At 46.7% G+C, this 19068-nt stretch overlaps 1 protein-coding gene across 1 annotated transcript in view; it reads left to right on the top strand.

Annotated features, from left to right (window-relative positions):
• Nucleotides 1–19068, top strand: part of CAMK1 (calcium/calmodulin dependent protein kinase I) — a 56735-nt gene that overhangs the window by 4702 nt on the left and 32965 nt on the right. Inside the window, exons 2-3 of the mRNA XM_087708685.1 lie at nucleotides 11143–11373; nucleotides 18606–18737. Of these exons, the coding sequence (XP_087564811.1) occupies nucleotides 11288–11373; nucleotides 18606–18737 (218 nt within the window). The 5' untranslated portion in view covers nucleotides 11143–11287. The remainder of the gene's footprint in view (nucleotides 1–11142; nucleotides 11374–18605; nucleotides 18738–19068) is intronic.

Here is a 19068-nt window from a genome sequence, read left to right as displayed (position 1 = left end):
GGGGGGGGCACGCAGGAATGTAGGCTGGGCTGCAAGTCCCCCAGAAGTGCCAAGTCTCGGCGTAACGAGGAAAATCCGACACAGTAGAGATCGATTGGCATCAATGAATGGTGCTGCCCGACTTGCAGGTGTGACTCTGGGCAGCTAGTATCGGGTTTAAAAAAAAAAGCCAAGCCCAGAAAATATCCAGACCACAAAAAGAAAGAAAGAAAACAATATAACAAGCCTAAGGACAATCGTCCCCTTAACCTTTTGTAGAATGGTGTCACATAACACCCTGGCCCAATGCCTGGGTTAAGAGCCAGTTCTTAATACTCACTCTGAAAAAGCAGCAGAGTTGAGTCGTTAGGATATCAAGGCGGAGGGGAGAGGGAGTACAGATAGTCTTCGACTTACAAACAATTTGTTTAGTGACCATTCAAAGTTACAACGACATTGAAAAAAGTGACCCTTTCCCACGCTTATGGCCTTTGCAGCCTCCCCATGGCCACATGATCAAAATGAAGAGGCTTGGTAATGGACTCGTGTTTATGAGGGTTGCAGTGCCATGCGGGTGACCTTCTGATCGTAAAATGAGGCCCAACTCCCTTGACAACTGTCTCAATCAGCAACAGAAATGTTGGGCTCCATGGTGGTTGTAAGTCAAGGACTATCTGTATACTGTTCCACAGAGACAGAGAAGCCATATTTCTTCTAGATCTGGGGTGTCAAACTCAAGGCCCGGGGGATGGAGCCAGCCCGCGGGGTGCTTAGATCTGGCCCGCGGTGTCGCCCTGGAAACAGCAAAGGATCAGCCCACAGTGCCTCTGCTGGTGAAAACGGAGCTCAGGAGGGCCATGTGCGCCCCTCCCGAGCTTCATTATAGCTGGCAGAGAGTTGCAGGAAGCTGTTGCAGCCAAAAACAGAGCTCGGGAGCCCGTTTTCAGAGTGCTCAGGTCACCAAAGCCCCCCCTGATACAAGTGACGTCAAGCTGGCCATGCCCCCCCCCCCGAGGTTAAACACAACCCTGATGTGGCCCTCAATGAAATCACCCTGTTCTAGGTTCCCCTCATATGTCACTCTTTTGTAGAAGGTCGCCGGAGCATATCAACCCCTTTCAGATCTTGTGGGATGGTCGGAGATGAATAGAGATAGGTGGCTCCTCCTCCAACAACTTGGCCACGTGCCGTGAAGAGCTTTGCACATGGTAATCCACCTCCTGGGAGCCACCAAAGATTTGTTCTCTTGTGGCATTGCATGGAACATATGGTGGTGTACCCTAAGGGTGGGTTCTGGCTGGCACTATTGCCGATTCGCTTGTGTGCATGCCGTGTGCGTGTGCTTCGTGTGCACGCCGTGCACATGTGCTTCATGCACGGGTGCATGCGCAGTACAATTAAAGTAGTTCTGTGCATGCGCAGAACCAAAAAACAAAATGGCGCCACCTATGGCGTCACCCGGAGAACTGATTTGGGGGTGTGGCAGGCCTGGGTCACTGGACCCAAGCCGCCAAACTACTATCGGTTAGGCTGAACCAGTCCGAACCAGTAGAAACCTACCACTGGTGTACCCATCGTTACCTATGCCACTGCGTTCTTGACAAGCTTTTGAGGGGTTTTCAAAGGAAGCTCGGTGTAGTAGAGCATGTCGCAACCACCTAAGCAGGAAGTTGTGTCTGTAGATGGCAAGGGCTTGCATAATTCGCTCTGAGCTTGGTCTGTAGTAGCTGACTCAGTGTGGCATGGGCTGCCTGCCTGTTAATGAGTGTGATCGTGTTTGCCACTATCTCCTTCTGCTGTTGCCACGCCTACTTATACCATCTTATCTCACAGTCTTCTTCTTCTTCGAGTCATATCTGGTGTCAGGTGGATAGTTTCTGGGCTCATAAAATACCAGGAAATCTGATAAGATGGCCATAATAAAGGGATAGCTAAATTTCTAGATTGTTTTGTTTTCGATAACAGTCCTAAGAACCACCTACGGCTGCCCGGTGCACACAAGGTTACTCTTGGCATTAAACAATTTGTTCTGAGTATCAACAATAAACGGGCACCCTTCCCACTAATTTAAAATGCTTTTAAAATGTCTTCATTTTGGCCCTTTGAGGAGGGTGGGATTATTTTGCGGGCCCCCTTTATTAAGCAGTCCGAGTCAGGGGTGAAATTTAGCAGGTTCTGACAGGTTCTGGAGAACCGGTAGCAAAAATTTTGAGTAGTTCGGAGAACCGGCAAATACCACCTCTGGCTGGCCCCAGAGTGGGGAGGGAATGCAATATCCTTCACCCAGGAGTGGGGAGGGAATGGGGATTTTGCAGCATCCTTCCCCTGCCAAGCCCACCGCGCCACGCCCACAGAACCAGTAGTAAAAAAAATGAATTTCACCCCTGGCTTGAGTCCATGGTTTACTGTCAGAAGAAGACGATCATAATCGGTGAGGGTCCACTTTTAACTTACTGCTGTAACGAAGCAGAAGCCAAAATTGTAGTTCCATGTTAAAAAGTATAATTCAATCTTCGGCATCTTTGGCTTTCTTTTCAAAGGATACTATGGCGGCATGATTTTGCCTGAGGCCTAGATTAAATGTTCTCTGATCAGGCAAACAGTAAGTAGAGGCTATTGACACATGGCTATCTCTGTAACAACATACAGAGTTCAGGCTAGGCTCTTGGCAGCTGGTAATCTCCCTAGATCTCTTTTGAGGAAGGAAGATTCCTTCCTTCCTGGCATATATACAGTACACATTGCTGATTCTGCTCCACACATCCAGCGGCCTGTTTAACCCATTCTGTCCTTCTCACCCTTACCTTTCCAAACAACTGTTCCCTGCAACAGCAATAGCACTTAGACTCAGTGACGTGCGGTGAGGATTATGGTTGGTGAGGCAAGAGCGCGGCAGCAGCAAGAAGCAACGTCCCCACCGCTGTGTCCAATAGGCCAGGCGTCTCGCATTTATGGCAGACATAAACGCGAGACGCCTGGCCTGTCGGACATGGCAGCGGCGGAGAATGTCCCCGCCGCTGCCGTGCTCCGCTGCCTTGCCCCCCTGCCTCCTCCAAACCCACCGCTGTGTCCAACAGGCCAGGCGTCTCATGTTTATGGCAGACATAAATGCGAGACACCTGGCCTGTTGGACACAGCGGTGAGAACGTCCCTGCTGCTGCCATGCTCTGCTGCCTCGCCCCCCGCCTCCTCTGACCCCACCGCTATATCCAACAGGCCAGGTGTCTTGCGTTTATGGCGGACATAAACGTGAGATGCCTGGCCTGTCGGACACAGTGGGGAGAACGTCCCTGCTGCGCTCTGCTGCCTCGTCCTTGTCTGCCCGCCATGATGAAAATGTAAAAAATTAAATAAAAAAGTGACTTAGGCACGATTTGCTGCTCCCAGATCAGGAGGCAGAGAACAATGTGCCTCCTTTGCATAAGGAATTTTTCGCCTTTTAACCCTTGCTTAACTCTGAGCAAGGGTTAAAAGGCGAAAAATTCCTTATGCAAAGGAGGCCCATAGTTCTCTCGCCTCCCCCTGCAGTTAGCACTAAGGAGACTCAGAGTCATCCACTGTGACTCTGGAGTCTGGCAGCAACTACCTTAGTCTTTTTCCTTTTAATTATTATTTTCTTTTCCTCATGACACTGGTGAGGCCCCGCCTCCCCTGACTGCACGTCCCTGCTTAGACTTCTATACCACTTCATTGTGCTTTACAACCCTTTGTATGTGGTTTACATATTGCCCCCAACAATCTGGGTCCTCCTTTTACCAACCTCGGATGGATGGTTTGGTTTGGTTTGGTTTTATTGGACTTATATGCCGTCCTTCTCCCAAGGGACTCAGGGCGGCGTACAACATAAAAACACATATGACAAAAGTTAAAAAAGATTAAATAGGAAATCCAATAACCTTCAATTGACAATTTAAGATTAAATTTAGGATTAAATTAAAATTAACAATTTAAAATTAATAATTTATTTTATTCTATTCAGGCCAGGCCTGCTTGCTGAAAAAGGCAACTTTTTAGGGCGTGTCGGAAGGACCAGGGGTCGGGGATTATGCGAAGCTCCAGGGGCAGTTCATTCCAAAGGGAAGGCGCTCCCACAGAGAAGGCTCTCCCCCTGGGGGTTGCCAGCCGACACTGCCTGGCCGACGGCACCTTGAGGAGGCCAACTCTGTGGGATCACACTGGACAGTGGGAGGCTACCGGTGGCAGTAGACCGTCTCATAAGTACCCTGGGCCTAAGCCATGGAGCGCTTTAACACACCCGGAATTTAATCGCACCCAGAAAACAACCGGCAACCAGTGCAGGCCGCCTAAAAGGGGTGTAACATGGGAGCACCTAGGTACCCCCATGACAACCCGCCCGGCCACATTCTGGACCAGCTGGAGCCTCCGGGTGCTCTTCAAGGGCAGCCCCATGTAGAGAGCATTACAGTAGTCCAGGCGAGAAAGGACAAGGGCATTAGTGACTGTGCACAGGGCATCCCGATCCAGGAAGGGGCGCAACTGGCGTACCAGGCGGACCTGGTAACACCCCCCCCACCCCGGTCACGGCTATAAGATGTTCTTCTAAACTAAGCCACGTATCCAGGAAGGCTGACACAGCCTTTTGCCAGTCAGGATCGAAATTTCTGGCAGTGAGCAGTGAGTTATCCTGCAGTACTGCACTCTAACCACTGTACTACGCCACGGCTATATGAAAGCAAAGATACGGGCATGCAGTGCGTATGGAACTGCAGAAGACAAGAAGGTGCAACTATCCAGATATTGCTGGAGTGTATTCCCTGCGATCACCATTAGCCATGGCCCTCTCCATTTCAGTCACTCTCCCCACTGGCTCTAGCCAGCCGTGGATGGCGTAAAATTAACAGTACAGGTAATCCTCAACTTAGGACCATTCGTTTAGGAGAGACCATTAGACATTACAACGGCACTGAAAAATGTGACTTATGTGACGTATGATCATTTTACAACAGATGTGGTATTCAGCCGGTTCTCTCCGGCTTGGGTGAACTGGTAGCGGCGGCTGAGGGAGGCTCCACCCACCCACCCCGACGTAACGCCCCGAGCATTGTGCATGCGCAGAAGACGATGTGCATGCACACACGCCGCGGGTGCGAGCAAAGCGAGCACGTCCGCGCGCTCACATTTGCAAACTGGTAGGGAAGGTAAGTGAATCCCACCACTGACTTACAACCATTGCATTCCTATTGTCATGAGGTTACAATTCAGGATGCTTGGCAACCGGCTCATATTTATGACGGTTGCACTGTCCCGGGGTGATGTGATCCGCTTCCGCGGCCTTCTGACAAGCCAAGTCAATGGGGAAGCCAGATTCACTTAGCCACTGTGTTACTAACTTAACAACCGCAGTGATTCACTTAACAACTGTGGCAAGCAAGGTCATAAAATGGGTCAAATTCTGCTTAAGAACGGTCTCGCTTAGCGACAGAAATGTTGGGCTTTCAATTGCGGTTGTAAGTCGAGGACTATCTGTATCTGGAGAGCCATATATTGCAGCCTAATCTGAACAAAAGGGGGAAGGGGAAGCCAGTAGAACAACTCTTGCTATGTTGCTGTAATTAAATGCCATTTGGGTATATGCAAAATAAGCAATATCTGGAGAGCCATATAGGGCTGCTATCCTGAACATAAAGGAAGAAATCCAGTAGAACTACCCTTACTGCATTACTAAGGATGATTAAAGGCCTCTGGGCCTTTTGGGAATATGTGAATGTCTCGGACCAGCAGCCCATAACTTTGTTTACAGTATCCTGCTAATTTTTCTGCTGGATCCTCGTTGGTAGCTACTGAAAACCGGATGGAAGAAATAAAGACCATTTGGGGGGGGTAGGCCAGATACTGATGAACTATAGCTCCCCAAAGCCCCACTCATCTAGAGTCAATGATGAGCAATTTGCAAGCTGTAGTTCAGAAATATTGTTACGAATGCAACGGTGGTGAATATCTGTAGCTCGGCTGTAGGATGAGGGTGAAGATTTAGAACAGTGATGGCTAATATTTTTGTTGTCACGTGCCGAAAGCATGCGCGCCTGCACCCATAGTGCAATGCACACGCCGCCCCCATGCCCCCCACCCCCTGTGCATGAGACACCCCCCTGTGCACATGCCCCACCCCCCTGCATTCTCCCCCGTGCATGAACCCCCATGCCACTCACCCATTTTTGGCTTCCAGGTTGGTGCAGAAGGCTTTCCAGACCCAAAATGGGGCACTGGGGGGTACATGTGCCCCCCACACCCTGTTTTGGGTGTCAAAGGCCTCCTACACCAACCTGGAAGCAAAATGTGGCATGGGGGTGCTGTGTGAGCCCCCAAAATGCAATGTGAACATCCCCCATGCATTCCAACCTCCCCGCATGTGCCCCACCCCCCGCGCATGTGCGGCAGAGACTGGAAGACCAGCTGGCCGGCGGGAGGTGCCTGGGCATGCCCTGTGGATCTGGGCTGAGGTGACAGCTGGTGTGCTTGCAGAGAGGGCTCTGCGTGCCACCTGTGGCACACATGCCATTGGTTTGCCATCATGGGTTTAGGAGATGTCAGTTTTCTGATGTTTATAAGACCTTGGGGGTGGGTCAGGTCTTGTGATGATGGGTTAGGGTTGGGAGATCACTTGACAGTCCACACCTGGGCCATCACGAAGTCCTTATAAACAGAAGAACGCTGACACTGACATCCCCTAAACGCCTCGCTTGGTAATGAAAGGGGGGGGGGGAATCTCCAAACTAAATCTTCTGACCAGTTCTGGTGAAACGGTAGCAGGAATTTTGAATAGTTCAGAGAACTGGCAAGTACTACCTCTGGCTGGCCCCGCCCCTGAACTATTCGCTGCCTCCTGAGTCCCAGCTGATTGGCTGGCTCTTCTTTTGTTGCCCTGCATAGGAGAACGGAGCTGAAAAGCAGGTTGGTGGAGTGGGGAGGGAATGGGGATTTTGTATTTGCCCTCCCCTGCCACACCCACCAAGCCACGCCCACAGGACCGGTAGTAAACAATTTTGAATCCCACCACTGACCGGTATAGCATTTTTGGTGAAGATAAAATCGAGAGAGAGTCCCCAGGTGTGTTGAGCCTCTAGAGAAAATGTGAGATATAAAAACAAAATATAAATGAATAACGTGGATTCGGGACCAATCCAGTGACCAACTAGATTTTTTTCTTCAGATGGATGACAGATAGGCCCATTTCAGAGATGGAAACCGACAGTACAAACTTGTTTCCATGTTGGTGGCAGGATAGCATCCTCTAGTGCAGGGGTCCCCAACACCAGATCCGTGGACCAGTACCAGGCTGCAGAATGCCAAAAACCAGGCTGCGCAAATAAGCAAAGGCTCATCTGTGGAATGAAAGCAGCATGCAAAATCACGTCCCCTCCAATCCGTGGAAAAACCCTTCTTCATGGAGCAGGTCCCTGGTGTCCAAAAGATTGTGGACTACTGCCTCAGTCCATTTGAGGAAAGAAGAAAGCTAGTACGGAGGAACAGGGCAGGGTGCCTCAGGGGTGAAATTCAGACGGTTCTGACCAGTTCCGGTAGCGGAAATGTTGAGTAGTTCAGAGAACTGGTAAAAACCACCTCAGCCCCATAGTGGGGAGGGAATGGAGGTTTTGCAGTATCTTCCCCTGGAGTGGCAGAGGGAATGGAAATCTTGAAGTATCCTTCCCCTGCCACACCCACCAAGCCATGCCCACAGTAAAAAAATTTTACTGGTAGTAAAAACATTTGAATTTCACCACTGGGGTGCACCCCAGTGTAACGTGTAATGCCTTGTCAGATCTCCCTGCCTTCCTGAGTTGGAGGCTCCATTCTGTCTCATTCTGGGCACACCCCTGCTCCATCCTTCACTGTGTGTGTTTTTTTTTAAAATCAATACAGTATCTTAGGATATATTAGCTGCTGAAGTGAGAATAGACGCCAGGTGGAAAATGGTCATCCCCAAGTTCTTTTTGCCTCTATTTCTCTCCAATTCTTTTGAGATAGAATGGAGCCAGAGTATAGAATAAACCAAGATAAGGAGAGCTAGTGAACAAGCGAGGAAGAGACCGAGATAAACATCCCTCTCACAGATCAAATCCTCTATTCAAATCATTAGCCTTCATTTAATGGGGGGGGGGGTGTGAGGTGGGGTGGAAGCACACCCTGGAAGTATCACACAGCTCTGAAAAATAACATGGAGATGCCTGAAACCTAATTCTTCAATACATGCTCAAATCCAAGTGGATTTCATTAAAAATTAGGTGCTTATCAAGAATCTGAGATTCACATCCAGAGAGCTCCGCCGCAGAGGTCTCAAATTATATAATGTTGACTCTGGAGTCTTAGACACTATCGTGCTTTTGTCTTGGAAAATGCTGCTGGGGAGCTCTTTTAAATCTGCTTTATTACATTCTTTTTTATTTCCCTTTTTGAATGGCACATTCACAACTACATGTCTAGATTGAATATGCTCTATTGGTTCTTGCAAGGTTTCTCTCTTCTGGATGGGGGAACAAGTTTGAGGTTTTTTACCATGACTGCAAAATAAATATTCACGTTCAGGTGAAACACCAGCAGTGTGGAACAGAGAATAGCTTTCTATTGTATGCAGTCTTTAAAAATTGGCTTGTGTTACAAGCTAGTGCTTTGGACTGTGGATGCTGATGTGTGTGTTAGAGAGGTTTTGAGGGAGACTGTCTCTCGGTAAAGAAATGGGAAGTTAGAGATAACTGATGACTAAGATTTTACTAGGGGGTTAACAACTCCAGTTCTTTTTGTTCACACAATAGGCGATCATTTCGGTGCAGCATTTTTATTCGGTACCCTCTAACAAGCTTATGTTCCTATGAACTTTCCATTCATAAAAAGCATCATCAGGTTCAGCCACGTTGGGAAAATGACCCATTTTAAAATGCATGCATAAATGTCCCTCTCGTTTCCTTTTTCCTCAAGATCTTCGTGGGGATTGTTAGCTAGCATCACTTGGAAAAGGGGGACTGAGGAAGATTCATTTTCCTCAAAACATTTGTTTTCTGCAGAGAAATATTATTTTTAGATGGTGGAACATTCTCAGACTAGTGGTGGGATTCAAAAAAATTTACTACCGGTTTTGTGGGCGTGGCTTGGTGGGCATGGCTTGGTAGGCGTGGCAGGGGAAGGATACTGCAAAATCCCTATTCCCTCCAGGGGATGGTTAGTGCAAAATCCCCATTCCCTCCCCACTCCCTTCAGGGAATGGTTAGTGCAAAATCCCCATTCCCACCCCACTCCCTTCAGGGGATGGTTAGTGCAAAATCCCCATTCCCTCCCCACTCCCTTCAGGGGATGGTTAGTGCAAAATCCCCATTCCCTCCCCACTCCCTTTAGGGGGAAGGTTAGTGCAAAATCCCCATTCCCTCCCAACTCCAGGGGAAGGTTAGTGCAAAAGCCCCATTCCCAAACCACTCCAGGGAAAGGTTACTGCAAAATCTCCATTTCCTCCTGATCAGCTGGGATTCAGGAGGCAGAGAATAGATTTGGGTTGGGGCCGGTCAGAGGTGGTATTTACCGGTTCTCCGAACTAGTCAAAATTTCCACTACCAATTCTCCAGAACTGGTCAGAACCTGCTGAATACCACCTCTGTCTCAGACCTTAAAAATCACATTGGTTGATCTGTACCGAGCTTGGGAAGGAATCTTCTTTCAGGAGGCTGGACATCCTGATTCCTTTAGTCTGAACGAATGTTATTTGATTACCTGCTTGCGGGTATGTGTGTGTGTGTGTTTGTCTTTTGCCAAAATGCAACCTCGCTAACTTGCACTGTGGGAATTTGAGCCAAGAGGAACTTTAATTGCACTCACGTGTCAGACCTTGGTTGAGTGAGAAGGGCATGACGATTGTGTCATTACTTTTTAAAATGCTGGTGAACAGCATAATGTGTTTAAAACATTTAAATGATACCCTTGTTTTTTTCCCCCCAGCCACAGGCAAAAGTTCAGACAATGCAAAAAAGCATAACTCTGGTGACCAAACTGTCCCACTCTTAAGATAGCCTTAAGGTAGCCTTTGCTAGAAGCTAGCCAATAGTTGTGGAAATGCTAGCTGGGCTTCTTATGGCAACATGGCACCTCGTCCTTAAACAGTGTGTGTGTGTGTGTGTGTGTGTGTGTGTGTGTGTGTGTGTGTGTGTGTGTGTGTGTGTGTGTATGTGTGCATATGTGTGCGAGTGTGAAAATATGAGCAGAACTGACCCCAAGAGACCATGTGGAAAGCACAGGAAGGTGCTGTATTTTCAGTGTTTGCAGGCACTACAGCTGTTTCCATGGAGACAGCTGTAATGTTACCAAACAGGATAAAGTCAGAGCAATATGCTGAAGGGTGCAGAGATAAAGAGGAATTGGGGAAAGGAAGGATGGGATGAAGGCCCAGGAGCTACAGTTCCTCTTAACCTCTGAAAGGTCACGAGGAAGCCTTTGCTGTGGAAGTGTAAGATGGGCCTTTGGGGCTACAACCTTTCAGAGGGACTTTCCAGATGAGGAAAGTTCAGCCATGGGGCAAATGATAAACCGAGGTTATGTGCTGTGCTGATTTTGAGCCTACCCTTCTCAGCCAAGACAATTACCACAAAGGCTGATGTAGCTCTGAAACCTGTTCACTGAAGGCAGAGGTGGCATTCAGCCAGTTTCGACAGGTTCTGGAGAACCGGTAGCGGAAATTTTGAGTAGTCTGGAGAACCGGCAAATTAGGCTGGCCCCGCCCCTGCTCTCTCTCAGCTGATCTTCTTTTGTTGCCCTGAACAGGAGAACGGAGCTGGAAAGCAGGTTAGTGGGGTGGGGAGGGAATGGGGATTTTGCAGTATCCTTCTCCTGCCATGCTCACAAAGCCACACACGCCCACAAAACCACGCCCACAGAACTGGTAGTAACGATTTTGAATCCCACCACTGACTGAAGGGAAGAGGAAATTCTTGCTTCACAGTGAAGGAAGAGAGCCATGTTAGTTTATGATAGCTACAGTAAAAAAAAAAACAGATTATCTGGGAACACCTTTTCCAAATTCTGTTAAAAGGTAGAAGCTTTCAGGAGCCATAGCAAACTTCATCAAATGCAATTCTCCATATGTATGCGGAGAACTGAGCTGAATATGCAGTTTATTCATCAGCCTCGTGTTGCCACCCATTCCTTTCTTCTGCTTAATTTCAGGGTGAAGCCTTCCGATGCCTTTGTTCTAATGCCATCTGCCTGTACTCAGCTAGCTGTACCTTGAATTTACTACAATCCGCCTGTTTCCTCTGCTTCGAGCCAGCCGGGAATTGAACAACCCAAGCTCTTAGCCTAAAGAAGAACCATGCCTCTGGAAGACGATGAGCTCAGCTGGAAAAAAACAGCAGAAGACATCCGGGAAATCTATGAATTTCGGGAGGTGCTGGGCACGTGAGTTCTTTCAGCTCAAGGGCAGGGGTCAGCAACCCATGACTCTGGAGCCGCATGTGGCTCATTCATCCCTCTAATGCATCTCCCTGTCGCCGGTCAGCTCCACAATTGATAGAGCTTGCTGTTAGGACAGGTAGAGGAAAAAGGATGCCGCACTAGGAGAAGACTCTTTGGTGGGGGAACCAGACTTCCGGTCGGCTCCAGAATTGAACGGGGGGCTTCCGGTTAGGACCTTTGTGGCTCTTTGAGTGTTTAAGGTTGCCGATCCCTGCTGTAGGGCAATCAAAGAAAGGAGAGAGTTTCATGGGATCCAGTCAAGAGTGCCAGAATTTGAACGTCAGTCCTTTCATCCAAACAAAATTTCCTTTGGGGTTTCCTGCCTGAGTCGTCTTCATTTCAGCAACCTTAAACTAATTTAGAGAAGACCATGATAGGAATAGAATTCTTTTTATATTAGGAAGGTAATCTTCGTAAATCTTTTCCTTATTACCTTATTCCTTATTCCAAATCCCAGCAGTGACCAGCCTGCAAGCTTGTTTATTCAACACGTTGTCACCTAAAACAGCAGCCCTTGTTTCTTGTTTGAAGTTCTCATAAGATTGAGAGGGTCATTTACAGGTTATTATATTCTACGCCAGTGTTTTTCAACCTTTTTTGTGCAAAGGCACACTTTTTTCATGAAAAAAATCATGAGGCACACCACCATTAGAAAATGTTAAATTTTTTTAACTCTGTGCCTATATTGACTATATATAAAGTAATTCTCCCACGGCACACCTTACACTATGTCACGGCACACTAGTGTGCCACGGCACAGTGGTTGAAAAACACTGTTCTACGCAACTCTTAACTACACCCAGCAGAAGTAAATACTCTTAAGCTTGTTTGTTGGGGCTATCGTGAGAGTTAGCTGGAAATAAACCTATTGTTGATTGCTCTCTTGAATTCAGTCAGCTGGCTTAGATCCATTATTTGAAAACTATTTTTTTGTTTGTTTGCCAATCCAACTAGAAGTAGATTGGTTAATTCAAATCAACTGAATCTGTAGAATCTATAGAAGTGAGAAGACTCCGCTTTTTAAAAAGTCAAGTGGGTAATGCAGAACCTTTGGAGCAAAGTGCTGAAAGTTGTAATGCTGGGGAGGCTGTGTGGAAAGAGTGGCTTCCTTTTTAAACAAGGCCCTAGATCAGTGTTGGCGAATCTTTTCGGCACAGAGTGCCCAAACCATAATGCAGTGTTTCTCAACCTTGGCAACTTGAAGATGTCCGGACTTCAACTCCCAGAATGCTTCGCTGGCCTGGGAATTCTGGGAGTTGAAGTCCGGACATCTTCAAGTTGCCAAGGTTGAGAAACACTGCCATAATGTGTTTGCAGGCATATGCATGCGTGCGCACATACACCGGCCAGCTGGTCTTTGGGGTTTCCGGCACGTGAATGCATGGCAGCCAGCTGGTCTTCATGCACGCCAGAGTACCAGAAACCCAGAGACTAGTTTGCCGGTGCACACATGCCTGTTTTGGGGGCATTTTTGGCTGTTTTTCAGCCCTTTTTCAGGCAATTTTTGGACAGGCCTTTTCAGTGTTTCCAATGTCTTTCTTCCCACTTGGAGCTAGTCGAACTGCCCCCCAAAACGGCCCCCCAAAAGATCTGAAAACAGCCCCAAAAAAATGACCCAGAAAAACGGCCTGAAAACGGCCCCCAAAGGCCTGGAAAATGGCCTGGTTTTTTTGGCTGTTTTTGACCCTTTTTCAGGCCCTTTTCCAGCACTCCAGAGCCCGCGAACACCAGCTGGGAAACCAGAAGAGCATCTGGCAACAGTGCCATAGGTTCGCCATCACGGGAATAGATAAAGATACCCTTGAGATGCTGGGTTTGAAGCAATTTGGCAAATGTAACGCAAGCAATAGTGCTTTCCTGCCATTGTCTCCATTAATCTGGCTAACCCTCCCTTTTGGAGTTTGGAGGCGAAATAAAATTGTTGTCGAAACATAAGGCTAAGCCCTCACTTAGTCACCTTTGCCCAAGAATAGACCTCTCCAACTAACGCACCCCAGATATGTTAGATGAGTTCTACTGTCATATACAGCCAGTCCTCGACTTACGACCACAATTGAGCCCAAAATTTTCTGTTGCTAAGTGAGACATTTGTTAAGGGAATTTTGCCCCATTTCATGAAGTTTCTTGCCGCAGTTAAGTGAATCACTGCAGTTGTTAAGTCCTGACCACAGTGGTTAAGTGAATTGGGCTTCCCCCTGTTGACTTTGCTTGTCAGAAGGTCGCAAAAGGAGATCACATGACCCCGGGACCCTGCAACCGTCATTAATATCAACCAATTGCCAAGCATCCAAATTTTGATCATGTGACCGTGGGTGGGGATACTTCAATGGTCATAAAGCATGAAAAAATGGTCATAACTCACTGTTTTCAGTTCTGTTGCAATTTCAAACTGTCGCTGAATGAACTCTTGTAAGTCGAGGAGTATCTGTATTTTCTCCAATATTCATGACTGCAAATAGATGTGGAAGAGCAGAAACTACCTGCCATATTCTGCAAGAAAAGTGCTATCCCTAACTATGCAGCCTTCAGAAGTTACTTCAGATTATTTTTGTGTTAGAAGGTATAGCAATAGCACTTAGACTTATATACTGCTTCACAGTGCTTTTACAGATCTCTTTAAGCGGTTTACATAGCCCACCTATTGCCCTCAACAATCTGGGTCCTCACTTTACCGACCTCGGAAGGATGGAAGGCTGAGTCAACCTTGAGCCTGGTGAGATTCGATCTGCCAAACTGCTGGCAGCCGGTGATCAGCAGAAGTAGCCTGCAGTACTGCACTCTAACCACTATGCCACCGCAGCCTTATAAGCCACAGATGTCTATGGATGCTGCGGGTTTTCACATGTCTCCAGTTGGATTCTAAGAATCCAACTAAGGGTTCTGCGAAAAAATCTCAAAAAATCAAATTTAAAACAGATTTTAAAATAAAACCATGCAGGGCCAACTATCTTGTACCAAAATAAAGGTTATACTTAAAATGTTTTCTCTTCCTTTTCAAACCTATTACATTATGCAAAGCGCTCAGGCAATAGGAGTAGATGAAAGAAGTTATGGGTTCTAAATAATAAGGCTTAATAAAAACCAGGGATAGAGTTAGGGTTCCGTAGGGGGAGAAATGTCTTCTAAAGGGTCTCCTAACCAAAAAAAAAAAGTTTGGGAACTACTGGTCCAGGCCTTCATGAAATGGATCAGCTTGGAGAAGGTTGGCAAACTGGCCATGAAGGAAATTGGCCGCTGTTCCAGAATACAAAGCTCCTTGTTTTCTTTTGTTAAATTGCCCCACACGTTGCTTCTGGAATTAGAGTCAGGACTGGTTCAACAACAGATGAATATGAGTTCAGGCTACTCGTGGCCTCAAATATTAGCATAGGATCTGTTAATATTGACAGGAGGTGTGGGCTGCAACTTAAATATGTGCACAGTCTCGTCACTGCTGCTATTTTGAGGAAGAGGATTCACTCCAGGTGACTAGTTATTTTAAGCTGGGTGTGAAAAGCTTCACTCTGGAGACGGCAAGGCTGTAAATTCCGATAAGCCGACTGCCATTTTGAAACGGATGTTTCTTCAAAGGAACTGAAATATGATCCTTTATGGGTAAAATTAGAGAACAAATCAATATGGCTCCACCATCAAAAACCCAAAGCCTGTCTGTCCTTTTCCTGTTTCTCTTCCAGCATTGCTGTGCAATAGGGAGCTGGAAACGTGAGGTCCCTATTCACCAATGCTGTTCAGAATAAAGGTGTGGTCAACATAAGCATTATTTTCCATAAGGATCAGTTACACAACAGGCTATTTTTCTCTGACATTGAGTTGTCATGGATCAGAGGTGGGGAACGATGGTTTTTTTTATGACTTGTGGACTTCCGCTCCCAGAATTCCTGAGCCAGCATGGAGTAGAAGTTCACAAATCATAAAAGGACCATCGTTCCCTACCCCTGTCATAGACTCTTCTTAAATATGGTGGTCATTTGAACCTCTATCTTCTGATCCTTCGTCCAATGGCGCACAAAAACTCATGCCATAATTATGAATATTTTAATGCTTCTGGGAGTTGAAGTTTACAAGTCATAAAAGGACCATTGTCCCCCACCCCTGTCATATTATTGTTAGTTGGGAAGTTGTGTCCGACCCATTGCAACCCCATGGACAACGTTCCTCCAGGCCTTCCTGTCCTCTATCATACTCTGGAGTTCCTTTAAGCTCACGCCTACTGCTTCGGTGACTCCATCCAGCCACCCCATTCTCTGTCGTCCCCTTCTTCTTTTGCCCTCAATCTTTCCCAGCATTAGGCTCTTCTCCAGTGAGTCCTTCCTTCTTGTTAGGTGGTCAAAGTATTTGAGTTTTATCTTCAGGATCTGGCCTTCTAAAGAGCAGTCAGGATCATAGACTCTGTCATGACCCCTGTCATAGACTCTTCTTAAATATGATGACCATTTGAATCTTTGTCTTCTGATCCTGCATCCAATGGCCCACAAAAACTCATGCCATAATTATGAATATTTTAATGTTTTGAAATTTTGGGGTATCTTTGTTAAATATTCAGGAAGTGTGGCACAGTGGTTAAAATGCAGTACTGCAGGCTACTTCTGCTGACTGCCGGCTGCCAGCAGTTCGACAGTTCAATTCCCACCAGGCTCAAGGTTGACTCAGCCTTCCAACCTTCCGAGGTGGTTAAAATGAGGACCCAGATTGTTGGGGGCCATAGGCTGACTCTGTAAACCGGTTAGAGAGGGCTGGAAAGCACTGTGAAGCGGTATATAAGTCTAAGTGCTATTGCTATATCACTGATGCAGCAGAGCACAGCTCCTGTTTATTCAGGTCCAGCATTTCCTGAGTTGCCATGTGCGTATCATACCTTTATGGTAGTTTAAAGAGTATGAATGCGTGTTTAGGGGAATATGGTAATGATCCATATAAATAACAACTACGTGTAAGAAAATGAAATGGGAGCTGTTTTGTTTATTACTCAGCCAGTCTGGAATGAATGGATGCTGTTGTACCTTACGTGAACTGAGCCCAGCGCTCCTCCCCATGTTTCCTAACCCCTGGAAGAGAAAAGTAGGGCGCAGCCCATCCATTAGCGTTTGCCAGCCTTTGTTTTTAGCAGTGCAGCTTGTTTTATGTATAAAAAGCATTAGAGGAGCCCCTGTGGATTGGATCAAAAGCTTATCTAATCCATCATCCTGTTTTCTACACTGGCCAGCCAAGTCCCTCTGGGAAGCCCACCGGCTGTTTGGGAGGTCATGTCATGTTGTTCCCTAGCAAAGGAGGCCTGTTTAAAAGGCTCGTCGGAGATGCCGCACCAGGTCACCATCCTAACCAGATCTTGTTCATTTCCTCATCCAACATAATTTTCCCCAGGCCATAAATAGCAGCTGGCAAGTTGGATTCATCTGGTGGGGCTAAACGGGATGGCGGACATATCAGTGTGTAAATATGGGTGGATGTGGAGATAGGGGTGCACCAGACCTTTTCTCTTCTGTGGTTCTTCAAGTAACTAATTTTTCACCCATGTCTGTTTTTCCCTGCTGTTCTCGGGTATCAAATCTGGGCGTTGAATTGGGGTCGTTTCCCTTTCTTCTTCTTCTTCTTTTTTTTAAAAATTAAAATTAAATTTATAAAAATACAAGTGAAATGAAAATGAAAATAAGGGGGAAATGGAGAGAGATAAGTATGGAATAAAGTAGAGAGGGAGGGAGGGAGGGAGAAAGGAAGGAAGGAAAGGCAGAAGGAAAAAAAGGAAGGAAGAAAGGAAAGACAGAAGGAAGAAAAAAGGAAGGAAGGAAGGAAAGGCAGAAGGAAAAAAAGGAAGGAAGGAAAGACAGAAGGAAAAAAGGAAGGAAAGACAGAAGGAAGAAAAAAGGAAGGAAGGAAGGAAGGAAAGACAGAAGGAAGAAAAAAGGAAGGAAGGAAGGAAAGACAGAAGGAAGAAAAAAGGAAGGAAGGAAGGAAAGACAGAAGAAAGGAAGGAAAAAAAGGAAGGAAGGAAGGAAAGACAGAAGGAAGAAAAAAGGAAGGATGGAAGGAAGGAAGGGAGAGGGAAGGAAGGAAGGAAGGAAAAAAGAAAGAAAAAAGAAGGAAAAGAAAGAAAGAAAAAGAAAGAAAGAAAGAAAGAAAGAAAGAAAGAAAGAAAGAAAGAAAGAAAGAAAGAAAGAAAGAAAAGCATTTACTCCTGGCTCTTTTCAGTGCTGTAGAATAAAATAATAACATGAGAGCATCAACTTTTTATTTTTGCATTCCTAATAATGTACCAGCCATATCTATAACAACAAACATATCTAATCAGCAAATCCCTTTTTTTTCTCTCTCTCTCTCTCTCAAGCACAAAATCCAGAAGCGGTTTCCAAATAGAAAACCGAGTTGGATGTATTCTTTTTTCTTTTCCCTACCTCCTGCCAGCACTCCACCAGATGTGATTGCAATCGCAACAGAGAGGGAGATCTGTTTGCTTGCCTACTGCATGTTTATTCTGAACAAACCACAGACTAGTCTTTCAGGAAAAAAAGGGCGCCTGTTTCTAGAAGAATGAGGGTGCGCGCTTGAATTGTACGCCTCTGGTTTTGAGGTCCAGGTATTTCTCCATCCAAGTGGAAAGAACGCCCTACTTATCCTTGTTCTTGTTCCACTTCTAACCTAGAGGGTGGGATCTCCATCCTGTTGTGTGTTTTTCTGCTCTCATCCCCCCATAGTTTGCAGATTCAGGGAGATCTTACTACCACTGAGGTTGAAACAGATTGGATCTCTGTGGTTCCATACCAACTTTGCCTGCCAGGTTGATAAGCTCAGATTCCGCTCTTCCTGGCACATTCTCTTTCTCCTTCCTTGCCCAATGCCATCTCTCACATGTTCTCCTATAAATAGCTGAGATTCTGCAGGTTGCTGTGGTGACAGCGGCTGGGTGAGAGATCCAGCCGGGTGTAAGGGGGAGGGGGGAGGTTGGTGCTGAGAAGAGGGCAGAGCAAAGAGTGAGGTCACTTGCTTTGACCCCCCCCCTCCCTCCTTTTTACTTTTCTCCCCCCCCCTTTGCTTTGCTGGGCTGATGGACCTCATTTGCTTCCTGGACTTCAAACATGTTACATCCGTTGGCACTCTGCAGCAGGCGATGCCCATCTAAATGGGGCATCTCCTGGCCAGGGAGTCTCACTTTCCTCTTCCCCATCCATCTTGTTTTCCAGAGGCGCCTTCTCAGAGGTGGTGCTGGCAGAAGAGAAATCGACTCAGAAATTGGTGGCCATCAAATGCATTGCCAAGAAAGTGCTAGAAGGAAAAGAGACCAGCATTGAAAATGAGATTGCCGTGCTGCACAAGTGCGTGGTACCTTCTCCTCATTTCTCATTTTCTTCCTTCCCTTATCAGTCTGGCTCGGAAAAATAGATACTGGATCTTTTCCGAACTGGGACCAATCGACTTGTTTTGGAAAGCTCAGAAGCAAGGCAAACCAGGAGCAACTAATCTCTATTGCAGGAGTGTCAAACTCGGTTCTACCACAAAACCGCGGACGACAAAATCGCGGTCGACGAAAGCGCGTATGTGACGTCATCACAGCGCGACGAAAAAGATCGAAAAATGTAAAAATAAAGCTAAAACCTTCCCCTAACCCCCCCAAACCTAACCCTAAACCTAACCCTAAACCTAACC

Source organism: Thamnophis sirtalis, unplaced genomic scaffold (genome assembly GCF_051295495.1).
Source record: "Thamnophis sirtalis isolate CommonGarterSnake01/CBP01778 unplaced genomic scaffold, rThaSir2_p1.2 scaffold_3, whole genome shotgun sequence".
Taxonomy (NCBI): Eukaryota; Metazoa; Chordata; class Lepidosauria; order Squamata; family Natricidae; genus Thamnophis; species Thamnophis sirtalis.
Note: the sequence above shows the minus strand (reverse complement) of the source record. Positions and strands in the feature narration are given on the sequence as shown.